Genomic DNA, 24,340 nt, shown 5'->3' on the forward strand with positions numbered 1-24,340 from the left:
CGCACACGGACAGATGTTTGAGCAAAATGAAGCCTCGAGGTAGAGGAGATGAAGCTGATTAAGCCTCATTATCCTATTTAGCGTAATGATCACGGAGCCAAGAGGACGTCATGCAGCCGGGGAGCGGAAAGAATAACGTTCTTTAATAAAAGCGCGTTTGCAGGTGGGCAGGCAGGTACGGCCAGGGTTCATTACTCCTGGCTACGGCCAGCCCTTCTCCTCTCCCCTGCCCTTGCCACATTCCCAGTCCCACCAGCATCCCCCATCTGTGAATTCCCGCTTGCTCAGAGGAGCATTTAGGGGCAGCGATCCGGAAAAGGCAGGAGCGAGGGAGCTCCTGGAAGCCATGGCTTCGACACGGGCACTCTGCTGTGCCTGGACTGAGCATCCCACCCAAAGCCCACCCGCATGGGCAGGGAACCCCTCATGGGAACCCCTCATGGGAACCCCAACAGCACCCTCTGGGAGAGGTGTTGGGGATCCGGTAGCTCGAAGACAAAGGCAACACACGTGCACGTGAAAATTCAGGAGCAAAAGCAGCCAGAGACTGCCTGAAAACCGGAGCCAGGGCTGGACGCATCCTCTGGCTCTTGCGGGATTCCTCCGGGAAGAGGGAGGCTGAAGCAAGAAACCCATCACGGAAACCCAATAAAACATCAAACTCTGAACAAAACCCAGCCAAGTCAGCAGAGCTGCAAGACAGATTTGAAGGATGAGAATAATAATACTTAATTCCAGCGTTCTTACGTGTTACAGTAGACCCAAAAATAGCTGCTGGGCGATCAGGGACCTACTGTGCTGAGCAGCGTCTTTAAGTAAGCTCTCCCTCAAAGGCTTCAGGTCTTGGCATCAACAACCCTCAGCCCCAACACTTTTTAGTAAAGGCAATAGAGTCTCGTATACCCCCCATCATCTGCCCCTCTCCATCCAGAAGCCTCCTCAAATACCAGCCGAAAGCCAAAGTTATTTAAATAAGTAGCCGTAAGGTTGAACTAGAGTGAAGGAAGGAGAGAAACCTGTTGCAGCATCACTGGGGCGAAGGAGGGAAGAGACAGAGGGGATGTTTGATAGCGATTTAAGACATTCCACAAACTACAGCATCGTCGTGCTGCGGAACCAGCTCTGCCGCTGCCTCCCCAGCCGCCGAGCCCAGCGCCGCCGGGAAAGACACGCTTCGGCTGAACACAACGGGTGAGGAGACGGTTGCCAAAATAGGGAAGAGCCCCTTTTTTAAGACTCCTGAGGTCTGTTTCTGCAACGGTCTCGCTCTCCAAGCGCACCCCGGTGCCCCGCGGTGTTCTACCGTCCTCCACCAGCCGAGCCCGGTGCTCCCAGGGCAGCAGCTCCTCCTCCACAAACTCTGCTAAAGGATGAACAAACACATTAAAGGCTTCGTGCGAGAAAGGGAAACGGTGAAAGATAAAGATGTAATAGCTTAGATCTGTCTTTTGTAAGGAATTTAATGACTACAGCTGTTCGGCATCATTAACCAGTTTGTCTTGGAGGTTTAACCCTCCCATCGGTCGCAGCTCTGCCGCCGAGCAAACACTCGGGTACCACCGGAGCCGCGCAGCTCCCAGCGGGGCTGCGGCCGCAGCGAAGCCTCACTCCCTCCCCGGGGAGCCGGGCCGGGGTGATAAGGAGTCTTTTAAAAGCTTAAAAGCTTTTACTACCTGTTGCTATCCAGCAAAGCAATTATGGAGGAGTGCCAGGCAGAGAGCGTGCAAAGAGCAGCCTGCTAAAAACAGCCCCCTCGTCCTGCCCTCCTGGGGACAGCGTGCCCCACAGCCTCGCCAGCATCCCTTCTCCGCCTGACTTTAAGGGAACTGGGAGGGGGGGGAGGGGGGGGAACCCCAACCCTGAGATTTTTACAGATTTTGGGAAGGAGCAAGACTTGTTGGAAGTGAAGTGCAATGGCTTAACCCTCATGTGAGGCTCCTGAGAGAGAAGTTTGGGCTCTAGGTGAAGCAAGACACATCCTGAGCCAAACTCCCCTGCAAGCACAGCCCCAAGGGCGGCTCAAGACTGACCAGGCACTTGCTGATTTTTCATATTGACACGTTCAGCTTCACCCTCTACCCTTCTACAGCATCCCTCATAACTTTGCCAAATCTCCAGCTACACCATCCTCTTCCTACACCATCCCAAAAGCCCCTTTCCCTGCCCAGTGCGGGGTCTCAGACCAGCCCCAGGCACCGGCGCTGCTGCCTCGGGGCAGGGAGCCCCTGCCCGAGTTCTCCGGGGAAGGACAAGGAGCATTTTGCCCGTTCTCGGGCTGGAGGAGACACCCCAGCGTGGGGACACCCGCTTTTGCGGGAAGCGACACACACAAGCAGCAGCAGCATTAGCCACGGGCTGCAAACCCTCTTCCAGCTCAGCATCAGCACACGCACCAGAAGTCCCACAGGCGGCACAGTGCAAACAGCCGTGTCGAGCCGGAGGAGGCAACCGCTCCTCTCCTGCTGGCGTTTGAACTGGATTTCAAGCGAGATACGACTGTGTATTTTTCGTATATATTGTGCTGCTCCCTACAAGGCCGTCGCCACCGTGTGCGCGCGCGCCACCCTTGCCACCGCTCCATCCCGCTCTTTGCAACGCAAGAATCCCATCTCCCCCGACGCTCTTCCCCCTCCGCACGCTCCCACGTCAAAACGCAGCAGAGGAGAACGCCGGGCCGGCAGGAAGAAGTGCGTTTCGTGGTGCGACTGTTTGTCTGCCCTGTGGGGAAACATCAGCTCCGGGCAGCTGATCAAACACAGCCCGGGGCCCCCCCAGCACCCGGGCAATCACTGCGATGGCCAACGCCGGCAAGAGACCTCGTGTTATTGAGAGCAGAAGGAAAATTAAAAAAAAAAAAGGAAAAAAAAAGAAGCAGGGTGTGATGGCAAACAGCTTCCAAGGGCTCCGGCTGCCCCATGGAAACTCCCAGCGCATCCTGCGAAGGGTTGGGGAGCCCCGGGAAGAGGCAGGACACGGGCAGGCAGAGCGCAGACGGGGGGGAAGCAGGAGGCTTTCAGCCATTTGACACCGCTGTCGTTTCATTTATTTGTTCTTTACTCTAATGCATCCATTTGCAGTGGGAGCCACACGCGGTAATATCGAGCAATTTTCTTCATAACTGAGGATGCGTTTGACTGTACCTGTCATGAGGCTCAAAGCGCGGGAAGGGGGGGAAGGCTGATGCTGCGGGCTCCCCTGGACACCGGGGTTACCGGCTGTACCGCTCTTCACGCGGAAAGCCTCACACTCCTTACTCATAACCACAGATAATCTCCCCCTCTTCCACTAAAATAAAGAAAAAATTTAAAAAGCTCTTTGGAAGTTTTTGAAAATATCTTTACTGACAAAGCCATCCTTGTGGTTTCAGCTGTAAAAATCCAACAGCCTCCAATTTATTTATTTTTTTAATAATACTCCTTGACGGTAGGATGGTTCATTCAATTTTTGAAATGCTTAGAGGGTTGGCAGCCCTGCAAATTAAACCTCTGGGCTGAAACAGAAGGTCACACCCGAACTGCTTGCAAAGTGTTGCCAGCGAGAAGAACAAAAGCAGAAGCATGAAGAAAAAAAAAACACAAAAAAAACCAAAAAAGCACAGAGCCTAAAGCTGCACTCAGCAGTGGCAGAGCCACGCGGGGTCTCGGAGAACACATGGTTTCATTAAATCTGCGATAGAAACCAATCCGTACCCGGCTCCTGTCCCGGCAGAGGCGGAGGGAGAGCAGAACCCCCCGGCCCAGGAACACCTACTTACCAGCGCCGGGATGAGCAGGTCGGCGAAGTACACGAAAGCTGCTCCCAGGGCAAAGCCCACGGCCACCGGGAAGAATGCGAAGGCTCCGAAGCTGCCGGATTCCTCAGCCATGTCGATAGCCGGGGCCAGGAGGGACCAGTAGGAAGCGGCCAGCATGACCTGGGGGACAGAAGGGGAGCGGTGAGAACCACATAGGCACTGGTGCCATGAGAATCCGATGCCAGCCGTGGCACGGCAGCACCGCCGGCACCTCTGCCAGCAGCCCACCCTCCCGCCAAGGAAATCCCTATTCCCAGCCCCACGAGCTGCGCGGCCATCGCAACCCGGCAGAGCCATCAGCACCCGCTTCCCGAGGGAAAGAATCGCTCAAGGATGCGGCAGTGAGGGTTTCTTCCCCCCTCCGTTTTCACCAAGAGTATTTTTCTTGGCTCAAAAGTCTAAAGCAGCAAACGAACCACACAAGGTGATTTTCTGTTGGATTAGCACAGCCACAACAGCAGCAAAGGAGCAGGAAAACCACCCTCCCCTCGAGTGTTTTGCAGCAACAGGAGTGGGTCCGAGACCTCACGCCGGCATGGACGGCATCCACCCTGCACCCAGCCCCGGGCTCCTCCGCGGAGCGGGCAGGGGAGGAAGGAATCGCAGCCTTGACCTCCTGCGGGAAAAGAATAAGTATTGGATAACGCCTGGAGCCAAAGAGCCATCTCCAGGCCGAGCTGAGGGCACACCACGGCTTTGCGACACGGACTTCAGCCCGCTGCAGTTTAGGTGCCGAGGTCCCTGCCTCGCTACCCCAGACCACGGCAACCGCAGCGCCGCGGCTTTGCGGCTCCTCCGCTTCTGCGGAGGCCAACGCTCGGGCTGCGCCTGCCCCAGCGACCCAGGCAGAGCCCCCACGCCGGCAGGGGAACAAGTTCCCATCGTGAACAGCAACGCGCCGGCTCCCGGCAGAGACCAGCGCTGCCAGAGTCCTACCGGGGCAGTTCAAGAAAATAAACCTTTCAAGTGTCAGAGTGCTTTTTCTCTCGCTCGCTGCATGGCAGGGAGGGAGAAGAAACAACTACCCAAAAGACCACAGAAAAAAAAAAAAAAAAAAAAAAAAAAACACAAACAACAACACAATTTGGGGGTTGCGGAGGTCTCCAGTCCAGCCCGGCTCAGAGCAGGGCAGGCTTCGGAGCGGGTTGCTCAGGGTGTCACCCAGTGCAGAGAACAGAAAGCCACGCGAGGCACCAGTTTCACAAGCTTATACCAAAGAACATAATATTACCATGCATTTTATCCCCTTATCTCTTCCTCTCCTCTGCTGCACGGTGTACTGGGCTGGGTTAATTAAAAAGTCATCAGCCCTGAGCAGCAGCCCTGGCCCTGGTTCCTCTCCCCACAGCTCCACGGGAGCTCAGCTGTGAGCAGCGCTGAGGACCAGTCCCATCACACACTGGGAAGAAGCAAGTTAGGGAGAAAAGCACAGATGGGCTTAAAAAAAAAAAAATATATATATATATATATAAAATCACAGTGGACATCTGTGTTAGGCTTTGGGAACTGCCCTGTAGCAGCAAGGGCGAAGAAGTGCAGGGTCCACACCGCCTCGGGGTGGACAAGGCGATGCTCCGAGCCCCCTCCCAGCGCTGCCGGTCAGCATGGAAACACGTCAAAGGGGACCTTCCAATGGAGAAAGGGGTGGGGGATCAGGACCCAGCAGGAACGAGCAGAGCGAGCCGGGAGACGGCAGCGGGAGGGATGCTGCGAGGAAAGGTGAGCCCACCTCTCCGTCCAGCAGCTTCCCCGAGCGCCCCACAAAGTCCCCTTCGCAGGATGCTCGGAAGAGATGCCGCTCAGCTCGCTCGCACCGCACGAGTATTCGCCCGCAGAAGAGGAGTGCGTAACAAACTATTACATTTTAAATTACTTCTAACGAAGCAACGAGATGCCTATTGCTGTAGACACCGGTCCCTGAGGGATTGTGTAAACCTCAGCTCGCTATGAGTAAGAAGAAAGCAGGCTGTCATGTCAGGCTTAACCACGGCTGTCAAACTTCATATTTCAAATGCCACCTCCTTCAAAAAACAACCACACACCCCAACATGGAAACACAAGCAACAGGGAAAAGCTTTGCAGAATTATATTGTCATCTTATGTTAAGATATCATTTCCCCACGGAAAACAGAGGCCTGACACCGCTCAGCCTCCAGATCCCATCACCACCGGAGTCAGCAGAGCTCCCACCGGCTCCGGGGGAAGAAGATGACAGAGCCTAAAGCCACCCCAGCTGAAGGAGCAAACCGCGGGGCTGCGCCAACCGCCTTCACTTGCTTGGGAAGGAAAAGCGGTTTATTCCTACACCCTTTGATGCAGAGAAACCCCTCGATCCCAGTTGGTGGGGGAGCTGGAAGTCGTTGCCCTGCAGGAGCCAGCAGAAGTGATGATGTCCCCGTGCCTCCCCTCAGCCCGTCTCTGAGCTCAGGTGGGGGTTTGGGGACACGGGCTTGCCTGGGAGCCGCCGGGGTCCTGCTCAAGGGTGCCAACTCCTGCCCGCGCCGTCCAGCGCCAGAGCTGGCACTTACCCCTCTGCTTCAGCAGCATCCCTTATCAGATGATGCTCACGAGCTAACAAAAGGGTGAGGATTTCTGCCAGGGAGCTGACTTAAGCAACAACAAAAAAAAAACCCAAACAACAACAACAACAAAAAAAAAAAAATCAAATCACACTCAATTACAAATCTTTCTAATTGTCCAGCCAGTGACAGGAACCCAAACCCCACTAATGTCACCGAGCAAGCTGGTGCCAAAGGCAGGAATAAAAGAGAAAAAGGCTGCCTGGGCTCTCCTCACATCAATAAAACATGAAGCCACTTCGGCAGCGGGTAGGATTTTCCACGCAAAGCCTTCCCCTCGCGCCAGCCCTGCTCCGCTCAGCCCAGCCGCGGCGGGGAGCGGGGACCCACAGCGTGCCGCCCCGCTGGCACCGGGACACGCGCCTCCTGCCAAACTGGATTTGGACATTTTTGCAAAGAGACTCAGTGCTCCAGAGCCAAGATGCAACAACACCGCAAATCCACCAGCTCTTGGGAAAACAAGCTGCGGTTGATGGGGGAGGAGAAAGCACGCAGAAGGCAGCCGTGTATCTAAAGCATCCCCGGGTGTGGGGAGCCCAAACCCTTCCTGGGGATACATCGGTGTAACGGGAAACAAAACCCAGGCTCAAAACCCGACTGCCTCATGCCACAGCAAATGACTGAACCCGGGTCTGTGCCCTCATGGTGATGGAAAACCTTCAAAATGTGGCAGGGCAGCAGGATCTCTAACCACACCGTGCCCCCGACACCACTCCCAGGGCTTGATGGGTCTCCATCGCTGACCCCTGGGCACCAGCACCTCCTTCCAGGCAGGGGCTCCATGCGGGTGTCCTCCCAAACGCTGGGAGGGACCACCATTCCCCTCCACCCAGACCACAGAGCCAGCGCCGCGCCAGCTCAGCCCACGCGGGAGCCCTTATTCTGTTAATACCCCATAACCAGGACAGTGATCTTCGTCCCCAACCACGGGTGGTCCCGCCGGACCCCGGGGTGAGGGGCAGCGGTCCTCCACATCCGAATCCGGTATCGCACACCGCTGCATTAAAGTTAAAGCCCTCATCTCGTCCGCTGCAAGAGGCAACGTCTCATCGCAGCCCTGCCTGATCGAGAGGGGAACGGCAGCTTCAAGGGAAACAGCCCCGTCAGCGGCGTGCGGCCCCAAAAACCCCAAGCTGCTTACGAGCGAAGGAGATGCCCTGGGCAGGACAGGAAAGGAAAGCGGAAGGTGAGAGACTGGTGCAGGACACTTTCCCTGCCAAACTTTTTAGCTTGACTTCATTAAGGCTCCCAACACCGAGAACCAGCCTCAGCAGCCCCGTGTAAATCACTGATGCTGTTTTAAGCAGCACTGAAAGGGAGTATTCGACAGCAGATGTGCCCGGTGCAGTTTAAAGAGCGCGTCTTTACGATTTTCTGCTTCACCTGGGACAGAAGAAGAAATCAAACTGCGACCCAGGCAGAGGAACAGCCACGCGAGGCTGCAGGGAAGGAGGAGTGCCAGTGTTTATGTAGTGTTTGTGATGTCTGAGAGCACAGCACCTCCAGGATAACACCGAGATACCAGAGAACGTCTGAAAAAAAGGTCTTATTTAAGAATATCAAGATTTAAGAGAAAAGCCAGAATTCCACATCAGATGCCCAAGCAAGCGAAGCCTTGTCTCCATGGAAACACATCACCTCAGAGGCTTTCGCATACAAAACCCTCTATCATCCACGATTTCCAGAAAGGGAACTGAGGCAGAGAGAAGCAGTGGTACAGGGCTGGAAGAAGCTGAGCCCCACCACACTGCAGCCACCAGCCACACGGGTCCCCTTCACCCGAGATGACACGTCACATGCGGTCAGCTCGAGCCATGCCAAAAAAAAGGGGCTTTTTGCTTTGCAGTCGGGACGGTCCCGGCACACGCAGGGAGCTCTCCCGGCAAGCAGCAATTTCACCGCGTCCCCGGGCTCCCACCAGCTCCCCCAGCTCCGACGGCGCATCTGTGGCCGCAGCTTTCTGGATCCCATCCCAACCCCTCTGCATCCCGGACCGTCCTCCTCGAGGTCGCCTGGACATCCCTGCCCCACGTCCTCCTCCTGGCTCAGCAGCAGTAGAGAAGTTTTTAGTTCATTATGGTTTTATTTTGCTTTGCAAGCCCCCAGGCAAAGACGAGCAGGCAAATCATTACCAGCAGGAGAGAGACCCATCCGTTATACCCTGTTTCACCAGCGCCCCTGGTCTCAGAGAGCACCGTGCACCCTCCCTGGAACCCAGATGACTATCAGGGACGCTGAGCTGAGCACCAAAACAGCAAGGTTAGAAGCAATACCTGCCTCTGAAAGCACAGGAACCGGAGGTTTGCTGGCTCTGACAGAGCACAAGAGAAGTTTAATTAAACCCAGCAGCCCAGATTTCAGAGCAGAGATAAAGAGGTAGTTAAGTTCTGCCTCTCTCTACCCCAGCGCTCAGAGAAACAGCCCGTACGTATCTGCAAGAGATCTACATCAAAGACATGGTGTTTGCAACAGAAATCCCTTAGAGCAAGAGAAGCAGTCCGTGATGAGAGCAACGTCGCTGTCTGAAGACACTCTTCTTCCAGGGAGGGAGAGAGAGACACAACGGCACAAATAGATTCCAAAACCGGCTGCTCCCCGTCCTGCCCTTCCCCCTGCGCGAAGCCAACCTGCCAAAACACAGAGAGCTCGCGCTGCTCCTGAGCTTCCCTCGACAACCGGTTTCGCAGCGCGAAGCCTGGATGAGGCAGGAACGGCCGCTCGTCCCAGCCAGGCAGGAGGACCACACAGCCCGCCTGCGTCCCCTCTCCATGGCTGCCCGCTCGGGCACAGCCAGCCTCAGGCTTGCAGCCTGGGTGGCTCCAGCATCACATCCCACCTCCACCATCCCACTTCCACCCACAAGCTGGCCATGGTCCCTCCTGCCGAAGGGCTGGGACAGGAGGTGGTTTCTCCTCCAGCTTCTCCATGGACCCTTTGCAAAGCCACCGAGCGCACACATCACCAGCACTCTCCCTGTCTGCAGAGGGAGGAAAACACTTCTCACATTGTTAAAGCCTTTCGGGTAAGGATGAGGTAGAGACACAGCAGTCACACCGCCGGTCAAGCGATTACAGTGCTGCCCAGCTGGGAAAAGAAAAAAAACTTGCTAAAAACTCAGGGGGATCCTCTCTGCCTGGGGGTAACGTCCAGCAGAGCCCTCCTCAGCCCGGGCAGCCGCACAGGGGAAGCGGGAAGGTGCGGGGACGAGCGTGGCCCTTGCAGGGGGACACACCAACCCCTTGTCCGGCACAAGGCGAAGAGCTACGGGCACATCTGGAGCAAACCGAGAGAAAAAAGGAAGATGAAAGTTGCAACTTCTGGTGCTTTTGCCACATCACTGCCACCCAAAGACTCAACCACCGAGCAAGGACCCGCTCCCGAAGAGCCTCAAAGCACTGGTGGCACAATCACCCGTGGATCTGCGGCTCCTTCCTCCGCGAGAGCTGCGCTGGCCATGCAGCACCAGGGCAGGGCTGCGGCGGCCCCGGGTGACACAAGCAGCTCACCCCAACCCGCACCAGCCTCGGCAGCTCCGACCCATGAATGCGACCTAGAAACCTTCACAAATCGCAGCTCGTGGGTGGTTTATGTGGGATCTGCCACCACGGCTTTCCTCGCTGACGTTCCCCTCCAGACACTGCAGCAACCCCAGAAAAAAAAATTTCCCCTTTCCTGCTCCGAGCACAGCGAATTGAAAGAAGGTGGGGGAAAAGCAAATGTTTGCAGGACTTCTGCTTCACTGGCTGAGCCACACCTCTGCCGCACAGGGATGACTCAGTGCTCGGGGCAGGGTGACACAGTGGCCACGGCAAGGACGGCACCGCACCGTGCCGGGGCAGACACCCCGCCGTGCCCCGGTACCTCCCCAGCTGCAGGACGGTCGTGGCGGCGGCTTCGGGGGTAACAGCAGTGCCACGGGGAGGGGAGAGCCCATCCCACGCTGTCCCCGGCAGCATCTCCCCGACACCACAGAAGCGGCCCCGACTTGGCTCGCTGGGACGAGGGTGTGCCTTCCAGAGGAAAAACAGCTCAGAAAGCAAACCACAGAGGAAAGCTCCAGAACGGGCAATTCCTAACGCAAGTGATTCATTTATAAACGACGGCCCGAGAATCCCCTACAACAGACGAGTGGGATTATTCACACCATTAGCAGGTCGCAGGCACGTTCCAGGAAAGCTCGCTAGGGAGCAAACCGAGCGGCGCAGCATTTCACATCACCCACCGCGACAGGCTCTTGCTTGGTGCAGCCGGGTCTGCTTCAGGCATCGGGAACAGCAGAAGATCTGTGATCTCCAGAGCTGCAAAGAGTCAAACTGCGCCTCGATCAGCGGCGGCGCGGCGGCTGGGGGTGTCCAGGGAGGAAGGAGCCCCGCTCCGCGCGCAGCCTCGGCACGAGCGGCATTACTGTGCTGCGGGACACATTGCCCACGCTACCGGGCTTGCGGTTCACCTCGAAACCTGGCGGCATCACCCGCGCTCCAGGTGCCAGCGACACAGCCGGGGCACAGCGAGCGGGACCTGGCAGAGCCCCGCGCCCCGGTGCGCCCACCACACACCCTGGGGAGATGCACCTTCCACCCAGAGCTCATTCCCCGGGCTCTCAGGCACACTCCAGCACCTGAATTAAAACAGAGGTGATTTAACGGGTCCAAAAGAGCCTCCACCTGCTCCCCATCACCCCAGCAGCTGGGCAGCGGGAGAAGGTTTACATTCACAAGCCCCAACACAATTTCAAGCCACACAGTCTCATTTCTTCCTTCAAGAAAGATGCAATAAGCCCTACACATAGTGTGCACCCTCGATGTAGAGTCGCAGTGTCTTTATTCCCCTTTCTCCCAAGGGCTTAAAGCACCCACGTTCTGCAGGAGAAGCGCAAAGCAAGCTGCACAAATTAGCCCCCAGGACAAGGTTTCTCCTGCCCATCTTCATTGCACCGGTGCTACAGGAGGCGTGATTCAGAAGCCCACGGAAATGAAGAGTTTAACTCAAGAGCCAAATGCAGCATGGGCAGCTCAGCATCCCCGTGAACCCCCCCGTGCCACCTCCACCCTCAGCGAATGGGCACCGAGACATGACAAGACCTGACCAGCACCTCACCGTGCTCTTCCCCACCCCACCCGCACCTCAGGCAATTATCCAAAAAAACACTAATGCAAGTGGGCAACCAACCCACGCGCGGCAGGGCTCCAGAGGAAGCGGCGGGAGAACGCGGGCAGAGAAGAGGAGTGGCGGGATGCTGTACTTACCCCGGCAGCAAAGCCTAAGCTCCCATCTAGGATCCGCCTCTGAAAAGGAAAAAACGAAACAAAACACACCATTTACTCCTGGCAGAAGCAGCAGAGCGCAACCACACCACGACGCGCGCGGCGAGGGGAAGCCAGCTGCACCGCTGCCCCACTGAGATAGCTTTCTTCTCCCCATCTCCGCACCCCAAGTGATTTCTGTGCTTTGAGGGAAGAGCCGTGCTCCTCACGCAGAGGAGCCCCCCGTCCTGGGGCAATGGCACCCCACCATCACCAGGAGCCTACAGCCCGTCCTGGCTCCCTCAACGCACCTGCACTGCCCAGACTGGGTTCAGTCCGTCCAGTGCCTGCATCAAAACACCCTGAGGATGCCAAAAGGTAAACCAGAAACTCTCCTGCCCATCTGTGCACGCTGCCCTGCATTTGCCCCCCAAAAAGATTTCGATTCCTCTAATAAGAGGCTGCTATAAACAAAGCCATCACTCTCCCAGTAACCCAGCACGTAACCTGCCCACTTCACTCCCAGTGCAGTTTTTCTTCTTTAGCACATCGCCCTTCCCCAGAAAGAAAACCAACGTGCGACTGCAAAGGGACTCTCACTTTGCAACAAACTACTGAATAAATCATCACAAGAGAGAGGCATAAATAATAAATTCATCCGGGCAATTTTGAACACAACAGCAAGGGGGACCTCTAATTTTGGAATACAAGATGACTTAACGATCAGCACTTTGCTTGTTCTGAGCATGGGCTGACCCGAATCCTGCACCAGAGAAACCAGGTTACCGGAGGAGAACCTGCTGTTCCAAGCGCTGAGCCCTGCCTGCGGCTCTGCCCCATCTCCCGCACGCCGTGAGCTGCGCTACAGCACATACCACAGCCCGGAGTCAGGAATTTGATTTCCTTCTCTTCTGTGTTGACACACAGGAGAGAAATGAGCTGGATTTTTCTTCCTCCCATCCCAGGACCTCCCAGAGCCAATGTCAAGTCCCTCACATTTGGGACCAAGCAGTCAAACCCACCCACAAGCACAATGCAGCCCTCCACCGGACCCAATTTGCCTCCCAGGGACAGAGGACGTGATCCCGGCACCCACCTGCCCGCTGGAAAACACAAACACCAGCGCCGAGCCAGCTGCCGTCAGCCCCCAGGTGAAGAAGGTTCCCAGCACCGACTGGATCACCGGCCCGTGCCCCGGGATCATGCTGACCTAGGAGAGATGAGGTGTGTCAGGAGAAGTGCCTGGTGTTTAGACACAGTGAATAACCCCCAAATCCCTCCGCGGTTAATGGGGGAGCACCCCAAACCCCTCCTCAAAGGGGACAGAGTGAGCTTAACTACCCTCCCTGCACCGCCTCTCTGAACGTCTCTCTTCCCTCGAAGGAAGGCTTTGCAATTTAATCCCAGCTCAGCGGAGCAGGTGGGACCGGGGAGGGATGGGACACACCACATCCCACCCAGTGCATAACCCCACACTGATTTTGCAGACAAACGCAAAGAAACGGTGCTCAAACCACACCAAGCGAGGGGATGCTCGGTCCCACGTCCCCAGGCACCTGCATCACACCCCACTTCTTGGTGGCACTTATTTGTGCCCAAAACCTATTTCACTGGCGCTGAAGACAAACGCCCTCGCAGTACCCGGCTCGAGGCACCCCGGGACGATGCAAAAAGGGGAACAAGTCCCGGGACGGGGCATAAAACCACAGCTGAGGGCTGCGCAGAGCGAGGGGGGGAGGGGGGGGCTGAGCAGGGGGTTGTTGGGAGGGACCGCTGCCAAGAAAATACATGTATGTGCATAAAGATAGGCATACAAGCATATAAAAGTGCACATGTATTTATATATTTACATGTAAATATATAAAAAACCGCATATATTTATATATAAATGGATAAATACATAAGAAATACACACCCTCTCGCCTTCTTCCCCCCTCGAAGCCCCTCCCGGGCCCCAGCCCTGCCCCAGGGTCACTGCCAAACCTGCGGGAGGGTGGGCCCGGGTCAGACCCCCCCCCCCCTCGGCTGCCCCGGGTCATACACACACACACCCCCCCCCCGCGGGCTGCCCGGCCCCGAGGAGAGGGACACACACAACCACCCCCCTCCAGCAGCCCTCTCCCCCCGCCCCGGGCCCCAAGGGGGGGACCCCAACACCCCACCGGGCCCCCCCAAAACCCTACCGCGGAACACCCCAACCTGGGGCCGGCGCCCACGCATCCCCTAGGCCCTACAGCCGCCAAGCTGAGCACCCCCCGCCCCCCCGGAGCCCTCCGGCCCCACTCACCGCCCGGCGCTCCCCGCCGCGGCCCCGCCGCCACTTCCTGGTACCGGCACACGTGTCGGCGCCGTAGCCCCGCCCACCATCGGGGCCGCCGCCAATGGGAGCGCGGCGGGGGCGGGCCGCCCGCGGTTCTGCGTTTATGGGCGGGCGCGGCAGCGGGAGAGTGAGGCGGGCGGGTGTGCACGCGGGGCAAGGTGCGGGGGGGAGAGGTGGCACTGTCACCGCCACCCGCGGCGAGGTGACCCCAAGGCTGGGCTTCCCAAAAGCAGCTCCTGGTCTCTGGATTGAGGTGCCCTGAGAGCGTCCCTTCCTGCTACCCGGCTGCTGCTGAGCATGGCCCCGCCATTGGTGTGATGAGTTGTGCTCGTGCAGTGCAATCAGTCACGCTCATTAACAGCCAGAGGCTGCACCTTAATAACCTTCATAATCAGCACCTGGCAGCCTGCTGGAGACATCCCTCCTCCGTCCCCAGCACAGGGAGAGTGAATTGGGCACCGCCATGTCCTCTTCCACCCATTGATGTCCCCTCAAAACGTCATCACGGGGCAGGCGGTGGCCAAGCCTGCAGCCCGGGGTGGGCTGGGGGCAGAAGCAGCTCCAGCACCGATTCCCCCCCAGCAGCTCCACAGCATTGGCAGGAGGGATTTGGGCTTATGGCCACAGGGCAGAGGGAGCCAGAGCAGCCCCGGGGCTCGCTGGTGCCACCTGTGCGTGCCATGCCAGAAGGTGCAGGGGGTGGCAGAAGGACACATCCAGCTCTTCTGCAACATAACCCTTCTTTGTTAGAGTGTTTATCTTTTAACAGCCTTTGATCAGCCTCTCCTGCCACAGCTGGGAAAGGTCAAGGCCATTTGAAACCTCCCAGATTTAGGATTTAATCAATCTCACCCCCGTAATTGCCTGCATCCTTCATTAGCTCCCGTAACGAGGCAGCTGCAGTGCGAGGTGCCAGCTGGGAGGGACACGGGGACAGAGCAAACCGAGCTTCCCTTGCTGCCCCGGGGATCCCCGGCCAGCCGTGACGGAGGCGCTGGCAGGGCTGGGGACAGCTGGTGAGCCGGCGGGGCTGGCCGTGGGGACACTGCTGACACGGCAGCCCTGCACGCTGCCGTGGTCTGGGGGTGGCTGGCAGGGATGTCCCTGCCTGGGGACACGTGGGCAGCCCCGGGCAATGGGGACGGTTGTGATGGCAGTGAGGGTCTGTGCAGAAGCATCAGCAAAATCATCTCATCCCACCCCCCCGCTTCCTCGGTGTCACTTCTGTGTGCAGGGACATCTCTGTGTCACCTTTCCCAGGACAGGGTCCCACGCCGGGCAGATGGCAGTTACCCCCCCCGGCAAGGCAGTGCCAGGGGGACGGCAGCTCCTGCGTGGCCCCTGCCTGCGGCAGCACCGGGAAGGATGAGACCAGCCATCGCATCCATGCATTCCCTGGAGTCCCTAAAATGCATTTAAACAACAAAAGGGGCACAAATTCTTGTGCAATCTTTCTCCTTAAGATGCATGAGATGCTGCAAGGGGCAGCACCGCAGTCCCGGCTCCTGGGAGCCCTGGGGCCGGTGGGAAGCCAGGACCCAAACCCTGTTGTTTTCTTGCAATAAAACTCTGTCAGGATGCCTGGGGTAGCTGAGGCAGGCAGAGGGTGCAGGAGACAGCCCGGGGGCACCGCAGGCTGAGGCGGATTTGGAGATGCCCCAGACGTGCCTCTCGCTGGGCACGGCGAGCGGGGTCCCTCTGCTCCTGCCCTGTGTCCCCTTTGCGCAGGCTGGGCTCACCGCCGGGCTCTTTCCCAACGTACATTCACCCGCGTCAAGCTGGGGCAGTGGACGGAGCCAGCCTGGACCTGCACCAAGGCGGCTGCCAAGGGGACGAGGACATCCAGAAATGTCCCAGGGACAGGACACGGGAGCGGCGCAGGACCAGGCAGGGACACGCCATGCCCATCCCACGAGCTAATGGCAGCTGCTAGTCACAGGGCACAAAGGGACAACTTTACGCTTGTCCGCTGGCTTTAGGCTCGCTGTGAGAGGCGCGCTGGACGTGGTGCGAGGCTGGGGCAGCGCAGAGTCCCACCGGTGCTGAGCTCCGACCCGCGGCCGCTCCGAGTGAGGGGATGCGAGTACCAGTGGATGGATGCGTGCTGTAACCGACCCTGACGTTTCAGGCTGGCGCGGGTGGCCTGGCTGCCAAAGGCAGAGCGCTAAGGCCCCATTTAATGCGCCCGACCCTCCAGCCAGCCAGGCACAGCAGGGAGAGACACGGGCACGAGCAGAGATTTCGGGCCGCGGTTGCCAAAGGCTCATTAGCGTCAGGGCTTTCACCATATGATTCACGGGGAATGTGTGCAGCAGCTTTCACTGCAGCCCAGCCCCGGCACCCTCAGCGGAGATCAATAAACTAATTAGGGAGGCAAATAACAGCAGGGTGAGAATAAGAGATGTGGGAGTAGGAGGAAGGAGCCGCAGGGAGGTCTGGTGGGAGGGGGAGGCAGCCCCGGGGAAGGAGCCGGGTGTGGGGGTCCCCCAGCAGAGCCTCGAAAACCTGCATCCCGCAGGGTCTGGATGCTGCGGGGCGTGCGGGGATGCTCCCGCCTGCCGTGGCCGCAGGTGAAGGCGCCAGCGCCTCTCCCTCGCCATCAATCACTGCTGCAGACGCTGCCCGATTAAATCACGTCGTCCGGCAGCAACCAGCCTGGTTCTGCCCTGCCTCGGGGTCCAGGGAGACGGTCCAGGCCTGTTTGTCTGGCTAATTAGCACAAAGCAAAACCTGCCCCCATCCCAGGCATCCCTGTAAGTGAGCCAGGCAGCCTCCAGCCAGGCGTCAGCAGAGCCACCAAAGCCGCTCGTGGCTATTGGGCTGGAGATGGGAAGGGATAAGGGCACCACAGTCATCTCTGCCTGCGCTGGCGTTGTCCCTACGGCCACGGGGACAGCGGGGTCCCTCTGATTGCAGCGTGCTGGGGAGGAGCGGGCTTGGGCATGGCTGCCCCGTGCACAGAGGCTGAGCTGCTCGGGGCCGGCTCGTCACTGCAAAGGCGGTGACAAGTCCCGGGGCTCCTCGGGCCGGCACTGCACCCTGCGCGCTGGGAGGGGGGACGGTGACGGGGCCAGCGAAGCTGCCCGGCAGCACTTCGCTCCCTGCAAAGGTCCTTCCTGCCACATCGTGGGACACTGCAGCCGGGCACCCAGAGGAAAGGAGATGAGAGGGAACGTGGACCCCCTGGCACCTGTCCCCCAGCACAAATAGGGTCCAGAGCGATGGCCCGGCATTTCTGCCATCGGTCACTAACAGAGGTGACGGGGGGGACCGGCAGAAGGGCTGTGGGCAGAGCCACTCCTGAGGACAGCAATGGACAGGGGTGAGACAGGCAGGGCATTGCCAGGGACCTCCTGGCACCCACGTGGGATCCAAAAGTGGGTGACCGACCCTGTGTACCCCCATCTCTCCCCCAGCAGTGCGGGGCAGCTGCAGGAGGAGCAAGCTGCGGGGCAAATCCTCCCCCTCCTGACTGCGGGGGAACGGCAGCTGCCTCCCAGTTCCCCCCCAGTTCCCCTCCACCATCAGAGAGCCCCACCAATCCAACACAGACTCCTTCATTCCTGCAAAACGCCGAAGATGGCACTGCTTCCCCTCCGCGTTTCGGGGAGAAAGGCCGGCTCACCCTACCCCTCCCTTGGCAACCAAACCCCCAGCGCCTGACAACACTCATTTCCAGGACAGGGGTCGAAAGCGCTGTTTTCCACGGGGAGTCTTGCAGAACAGCTGGGAATGGATGGCAGGAAACTTGGAAGGACTTTAAAAACCGCTTTGCGGTCACGTAATCCCCGTGCCCCTCTCCCATGGGTTGTATCAGCCGCCGAAGCCGTGTGGGAAGGGGCCGCGCGTTTCTCCTCCATCCAGCCCCACCAGTAAATTGCTTTTCAGCAGAATGGATGCTTCCCAGGCTAAAGGACAAAGAGGAGTTTATCTGCCAGCACTAAACCAGCTGCTGGGGTACAGCATCTCTCCAAACCAGGGACCACCCAGGGATATAGATCACGCTCTACATTAGGCTTTAATTCAACCCAAAATCTAAGCAGAATAATAAAAAAAAAAAAATAAAAATCTTCAAAAGGCTCAAGCACAGCTTTCTGATTCAGCTTGCTGCTGCTGCGCTCCTCGCTGGGTGGATATCAGTGCAGATCAGCCCTTTAATACACACTGGCCCATCATTTCATTAGTTTTGGGGTTTTTTTAATGAAGATCAGATCTGGTTGTAGCCAAGCGAGCTTGCTGGCTGAATTCACACAGCTCCCTGGCCCCTGCAGCCATGGCCAGCCGCCCACGGAGGTGACAGCCCAGGGCAGAGGGCGGCTGAAGTCCTGACGCTCCGCAGGCAGCCCCGCAGCCGGCGAGAGGCACCCCGGGATCCCCGCACTCCCCCCGCTCCGCCTGCCCACCGCTCCAGCCCCCGGCACAGCGGGAAGACAATGCTCAGCACCGCGCTGGGAGAAACTGCTGCAGCGATGCGGCTTTGAGGGAAGGGCAGGGGCAGGACATCCCTCCCGGGCACAGGAACCAGCCGAGAGAGAGGATAAAACAACTGTGAAAAGGTCATGAGGCATCAAAACCCTCTCCCGTGCCACACTGGTGTGCTGCGCTCCCTCCTCCCCAGTGTCGGGGAACATCTCTGCTCTGCCTGCACCGCTGCCTGCGTTTCCAGCAGGCAGAGCGCGGCGGTGGTCCCCCTGCCCGGAGCAGCATCCTGGGTGACGCGCACAGGTGACACGCAATGGGGCACCCCATCCCCAGCGGGCAGCACCCCGCAGAGACCCGATCCCCCACCCGCATCAGCCAAACCATCTTCTTCCCTGTCCTCCCTCCTCACGCACTTTTACTGGGATATTGATTTCCACACGATTTGTTTCGGGAGAAGCTTTTTCCAGCCTCCTAAAGGTTTATGAGGCTGATCATGATTCTCCCTGGTGGACCTGGTGTCTTCAGATCCACCTTGGGAAGTGGATGGCTAAGTGCAAACAAGAACCTCTTGCCGCAATCAGCAGCCCGGCTCTGGGCTCTTTGTTCCACGTCACTCTTAATATCCTGCTTTCTATTGTCTCTTTGATAAGTGATGAAAATGGGGGGGGGGGGGGGGGGGGAGGAATAGGTATTATTTAATTGCTTTCAAGATCTCAAACAAACCAGAGCAGAGGTTATCTCTCCCAAACCTCTCTTTTTTGGTCGTCCTCCCCCATTGTTACTGGGCGACTGCAGAGGCTGTGGCAGTAGCCACCTGTATTGCACAAGTCCCCAGAGACCCCAAAGCTGTGGGCAATCACTGCATCACCTTCACGTCCCCCCAGGCCGTGCCAGGCCAGCAAGGACCCGTCTTCTCTTGCCTTTGGTGGCAAGGTGCCAAATCCTGGGGCCAAGGTACTTCCAGCTTCCCCGGAGACTTTGGGACTCTCAGACACCTCTTGGGGGTCTCCAGCGGGGTCACAGCATGGCCATCACACTGCCGTCGCCCTGCCCCATCCCTTCCCCCACGGTGGCCCTGGAGACACCAGGACAAGCTGAGCCCTTTGCACCGTCACTGGGGTCAATATGCAGAGAATCAGCCTCTGCGGCGGGAGCTGGGCAGCGAGGCCAAGGTCGCGCGAGGAAGGCGAAGGAGCTGAGGGGCGCAGGGTCCTGCGGGCTCTCTTCTGCTGGAAGCCCCGCGGAGCCGGGCAGGTCCCGCCATGCTCTGGGTGGAACCAGGGTCCCTGCGCCCACGCTGCGCCCACGCTGCCTGCTGCACAGCACCTCCGGCACGAACCCCTGGGACCCGCTCCGAGCCCTGGGCTTTGGACACCCCTCGCCATGCACCAACACCCTCTCGCGCAGGAGAGGCTCCTCCGTCAGGCGCAAAGCCCGGGCCCACACGGCCAGCCGGACCTACGGGAGCAGCACCCAGTGCCACGGGCAGCTGAGGGGCTCTGCTGGGCTGGCCGGGTGCGGGCAGGGCAGGGGGCACGGCAGGGCAGGCAGGGCAGGCAGGGTGGGCAGGAATGGGAGCAGGCAGGGTGGGCAGAGGAGGGTAGGGAGGGTGGGCAGAGCAGGCAGGCAGGGGAGCGAGCAGGTTGGGCAGGGAGAGGAGCAGGCAGGGGAGCAGGCAGGGTGGGCAGAGCAGGCAGGCGAGGGGGGGGAGGCAGGGGCGCAGGCAGGGAGGGCAGTGGGCAGGGTGGCTAGAGGAGGGCAGGCAGGGGAGCAGGCAGGGTGGGCAGCGTGGGCAGGCAGGGTGGGCAGCACGGGCAGGGAGGGTGGGCAGATCGGGCTGGCAGGGGGACAGAGTAGGCAGGTGAGCGGGCAGAGGCAGGGTGGGCAGCGCGGGCAGGCAGGGGAGCGGGCAGGCAGGGCGCAGGCAGGGCGCAGGCAGGGCGGGCAGCGCGGGCAGGGTGGGCAGCGCGGGCAGGCAGGGCGCAGGCAGCGCGGGCAGGGTGGGCAGCGCGGGCAGGGAGGGGAGCGGGCAGGCAGCGCGCAGGCAGGGCGGGCAGCGCGGGCAGGGAGGGGAGCGGGCAGGCAGCGCGCAGGCAGGGCGGGCAGGGCTGTCCCCGCCCCGGCCCCGCAGAGCCGCCCCGCGCGGGGCGGGGCGCAGCCGGTGCGCTGAGTCCGGCGGCGGAGCCGCGGCGGGGACGGCGGGCGCGGAGCGGAGCGGAGCGGTGCGGAGCGGAGCGGGCGGTCCCGGCGCCTCCCCGCTGCCCACCGGGCCGGGCCGGGCCGGGGCGCGGCGGCGGGCGCAGGTGAGCGGCGGGGCCGCGGCCGCGGCGGTGGGGAGCGCAGGGACGGATCCCGGGGAGGGGGGCGGAGGTGCGCCCCCGCCCCGAGCCCATCGCCCATCGCCCATCGCCCATCGCCCATCGCCCATCGCCCGCGGGAGCCGTCCCGGCTCGGGGCGCCCGTCCCGGCTCGGGTGGCGGCCGGGAAGGAAGGGGCGGGCGCCCCGCCGAACGGCAAGGGAAGGGAAAAGGGTTTCCCTCTGCCCTCGGTGCTCCCGGCGGCAGTCGCACCCACCCGGAGGACTCGCCGGTTGGATTTTGGGGAGTCGTAAGGAGTACGGTGCCGCCGGAGTCAGGAGGAGCTGCGGTGTGTCCACTGCTGGGCACCACACGGGCTCCAGAGTGGAGATGGGGAGGTGGTTTGGGGAAAGCCCTTCCAGGGAGCATCTCTCCCACAGAGCTTGGCAGCAGGACGGGCAAATCCTCCCCAGAAATCCCTTCATTTCTATGTATTCTCTGATTTCTAGAATCTTCTCCATCCCCAGGGCAAGGGAAGATGACATCTCGGATCCTCTGAACCAGCAGTGCCCAGGGACCAGCAGAGCCATGGAGCTGGAATACGAGCTGCCCAACGCCACCGCCTTCTGGTTCTCCCCGTCTTCCCCCTTCGACAACTTCTCCGTGGAAGCGCCCACCAACGCGTCGCAGAACGCCACAGGCCATCACTTCGACTTGACCAGCAACGCCATCCTCACCTTCATCTACTTCGTGGTCTGCATCATAGGGCTGTGCGGCAACACCCTGGTCATATATGTCATCCTCCGTTATGCCAAGATGAAGACCATCACCAACATCTACATCCTCAACCTGGCCATCGCAGACGAGCTCTTCATGCTGGGTTTGCCTTTCCTGGCCATGCAGGTTGCCCTGGTGCACTGGCCGTTCGGCAAAGCCATCTGCAGAATTGTCATGACGGTGGACGGGATTAACCAGTTCACCAGTATCTTCTGCTTGACGGTTATGAGCATTGACCGGTACCTGGCTGTCGTCCATCCCATTAAATCTGCCAAGTGGAGGCGGCCCAGGACAGCCAAAATGATCAATGTGGCCGTTTGGGGCGTCTCCCTGTTGGTGATCATGCCCATCATGATTTATGCTGGGGTGCAGCATAATCACGGCAGGAGTAGCTGCACCATCATCTGGCCGGGAGAGTCGGGCGCCTGGTACACGGGCTTCATCATCTACGCTTTCATCCTGGGCTTTCTGGTGCCTCTCACCATTATCTGCCTTTGCTACTTGTTCATCATTATCAAAGTCAAGTCCTCGGGCATCAGAGTGGGCTCCTCCAAGAGGAAAAAGTCTGAGAAGAAAGTCACCAGGATGGTCTCCATCGTGGTTGCTGTCTTCATCTTCTGCTGGCTCCCTTTCTACATCTTTAACGTCTCTTCAGTCTCCGTCCTGATTGTGCCCACGCCTGTCCTCAAGGGCATGTTCGACTTTGTGGTGGTCCTCAGTTACGCCAATAGCTGTGCCAACCCCATCCTTTATGCCTTCTTGTCCGACAACTTCAAGAAGAGCTTTCAGAATGTCCTCTGCCTGGTGAAGGTCAGCGGCATGGACGAGGCAGACCGGAGCGACAGCAAGCAGGACAAATCCAGGCTCAACGAGACCACAGAAACCCAAAGGACCCTGCTCAATGGTGACCTGCAGACGAGCATCTGAGGGGACAGCAGGGTTGTCCTTCCTTCGCTCTCCTCTCCCCACTTGCTCCCAGCTGCAGCGGGGTGGTGGCACGTACGGAGTCAGGGCAGGAGAGCCAGCTTAGGGGACAGCAGTGCGCACAGCGATGGGCGGCGGGGATCCTCGGCCAGGCTCCTCCTGAGCTGCTGACGGGTTGGCTTTCAAGCGCTGGGAAGGATACGGAATACGAGGAGCTGCCTCGCCAGGAAAACAAAGACAACTTGTAGCAATGCAGCGCATTTCCACACCGAAGTGCCACCGTGGGCAACAGCCACGGCCGGGGCGGCTCCGCTGGCTTCCCTGGCATTCCCCTCGGGGCTGGTTGGCTCTGGGTGCTCTGCCCCAGAAGGGGTGTTTGCACGTGGACACATGCACGCAGTGGGGCGACCTCAGGAGGGGCCAAGGCCACGGGTGTGTGCCACCGCAGAGATGCGCCGTCTTATAGCCAAGACCCAGTGGGAGCTCTCCTGAGAGCCCGAGCGTGCTCCCGCAGCCGCCCTCCCCCAGGAGACAGCGATATTTGGGGTTGCATTTTGCCCGTCTTCTAAGTTCCTCCATCGCCTCCCCTGAAGCCTCCCCGCTGCTGTTTGACTGCATCGCTTGCAGCGGCCGCCCTGCCTGGAGGTGGCACACCGGGACGGAGGCGGCTGCCCCACGGGAAGCAGCTCTGCCGCCCCGGCAGCCCGCAGCCCCTCGAGTCCCACCACGCTCCTACCCTGCCTCCTCCGGCCCCGCCGGCTCCGCTGCCGGAGAGCCCCTTCCCTCCTCCCGCCGTGACGTCACCTGCCCGCAGGTTTTCTCCTTGCGTGGAGGATTTCCCCCTTTTTCCCTCCCAAGTAGCCGCTGCCCCTCCTGCCACCCGCGTCTGCTCACGGTCCATCCCAGGCTGCGCCAGCAGCCGACATCACTGCTCTCCCCAGCGAGCCACAGCCGGGCTGGCTGAGCCGCCACGGCACGATCGCCCGGCACCAGTCCCTGGTGGGAAATCCTCGGAAGCGTTTAAACAGCAGAAAACCACCGGGGGTTTGGAGCATCCTGGCACAGGCAGCGGCACATCTTGCTGCTGCCGACGGCTCCTGCACCTGGGGGAGACACGGGCTTGTCCTGCACTGGCTCCGAGGATTGCTGGGGCTGCCGGCCCCACGGCACGCGGTGAGAGCATCGACCGGCCGCCGGTGACGCCTGCCCTGCTCCTTCCAGGCAAGTTACGCCGGAGGAAGGGGTGATGGAGAGGATGGGGGACAGGAGGGGAGGGGTGCTGGGGACTTGGCTCCGACCTTCATCCGAGCTGGAGGGACCGGGCAGAGCAGATGACGGGGCTTCCAGCACCAAGGCATGAGGAAGAGCGGGGCAGCACGCATCCAGCCCCCCTGTCCCTCTCCTGCACCACTGCGTGGGAAATGGGTGACACGGGGTGGTGGGTCTGGCCCAGCGTCCGCTGCATTTAGCTTCTCAAGACCATCCTGGAGCGCTCAGCTCTGCCCCTCTGGGTCAGTGCACAAAGCCGGGGCTCAGGACCCCTGACCGCCTGCTCCTGCCCCGGCAAAGCCACCCTCCTCGGCCAGCACAGCGGGAGCAGGAGGGAAAGCCCAGGGGAGAGGGAGAAGTGCCGTTTTCCTGCTAGAGCACCCCGAGCAGTTTCTGTGCCAGAAGCCAGACTCTGTTCACAGGCTCTCGCTCCAGAGCCGAGCCGTGGGAACGCAGTGGTTTAGGTGGAGAAAACAGCCCGGTCCCGTCCACACTCCCCTTTCCCATCCCACCCTGGCATTCCCACACCGGCCCCATGGCCAGTGGGCGCGGAGCCTTCACCTTGCGCTATGAGGATGAGCGTTGCCCACGGGGTGCCGCCCGCTTTGGGGTGCTGCCTTGCTCACCCACGTACCCCCAAGTCGATGTTCCGAGAGCGGCAGCTCTGGGAGAAGTTTTCCCATGGCTCTAACCCGGTCTCTGCAGCAAGTCCCTGC

At 59.8% G+C, this 24,340-nt stretch overlaps 2 protein-coding genes across 2 annotated transcripts in view; both read left to right on the top strand.

The window, feature by feature from the left end:
- The first annotated feature begins 15,861 nt into the window (after window positions 1-15,861).
- Window positions 15,862-24,340, top strand: part of RPL38 (ribosomal protein L38) — a 173,497-nt gene continuing 165,018 nt past the window's right edge. The window contains exon 1 of the mRNA XM_082492387.1: window positions 15,862-15,866. The gene's annotated coding sequence lies outside the window, so the exon portion shown is untranslated. The remainder of the gene's footprint in view (window positions 15,867-24,340) is intronic.
- On the top strand, window positions 21,243-22,358 carry SSTR2 (somatostatin receptor 2; the record flags this gene model as incomplete). The annotated part of the gene is made up of 1 exon (XM_082492182.1): window positions 21,243-22,358. The coding sequence occupies one exon, from the start codon at window positions 21,243-21,245 to the stop codon at window positions 22,356-22,358; it is 1,116 nt and encodes a 371-aa protein (XP_082348308.1).

This window comes from Vanellus vanellus (genome assembly GCF_965231255.1).
Source record: "Vanellus vanellus genome assembly, chromosome: 17".
In the NCBI taxonomy this organism is placed as follows: Eukaryota; Metazoa; Chordata; class Aves; order Charadriiformes; family Charadriidae; genus Vanellus; species Vanellus vanellus.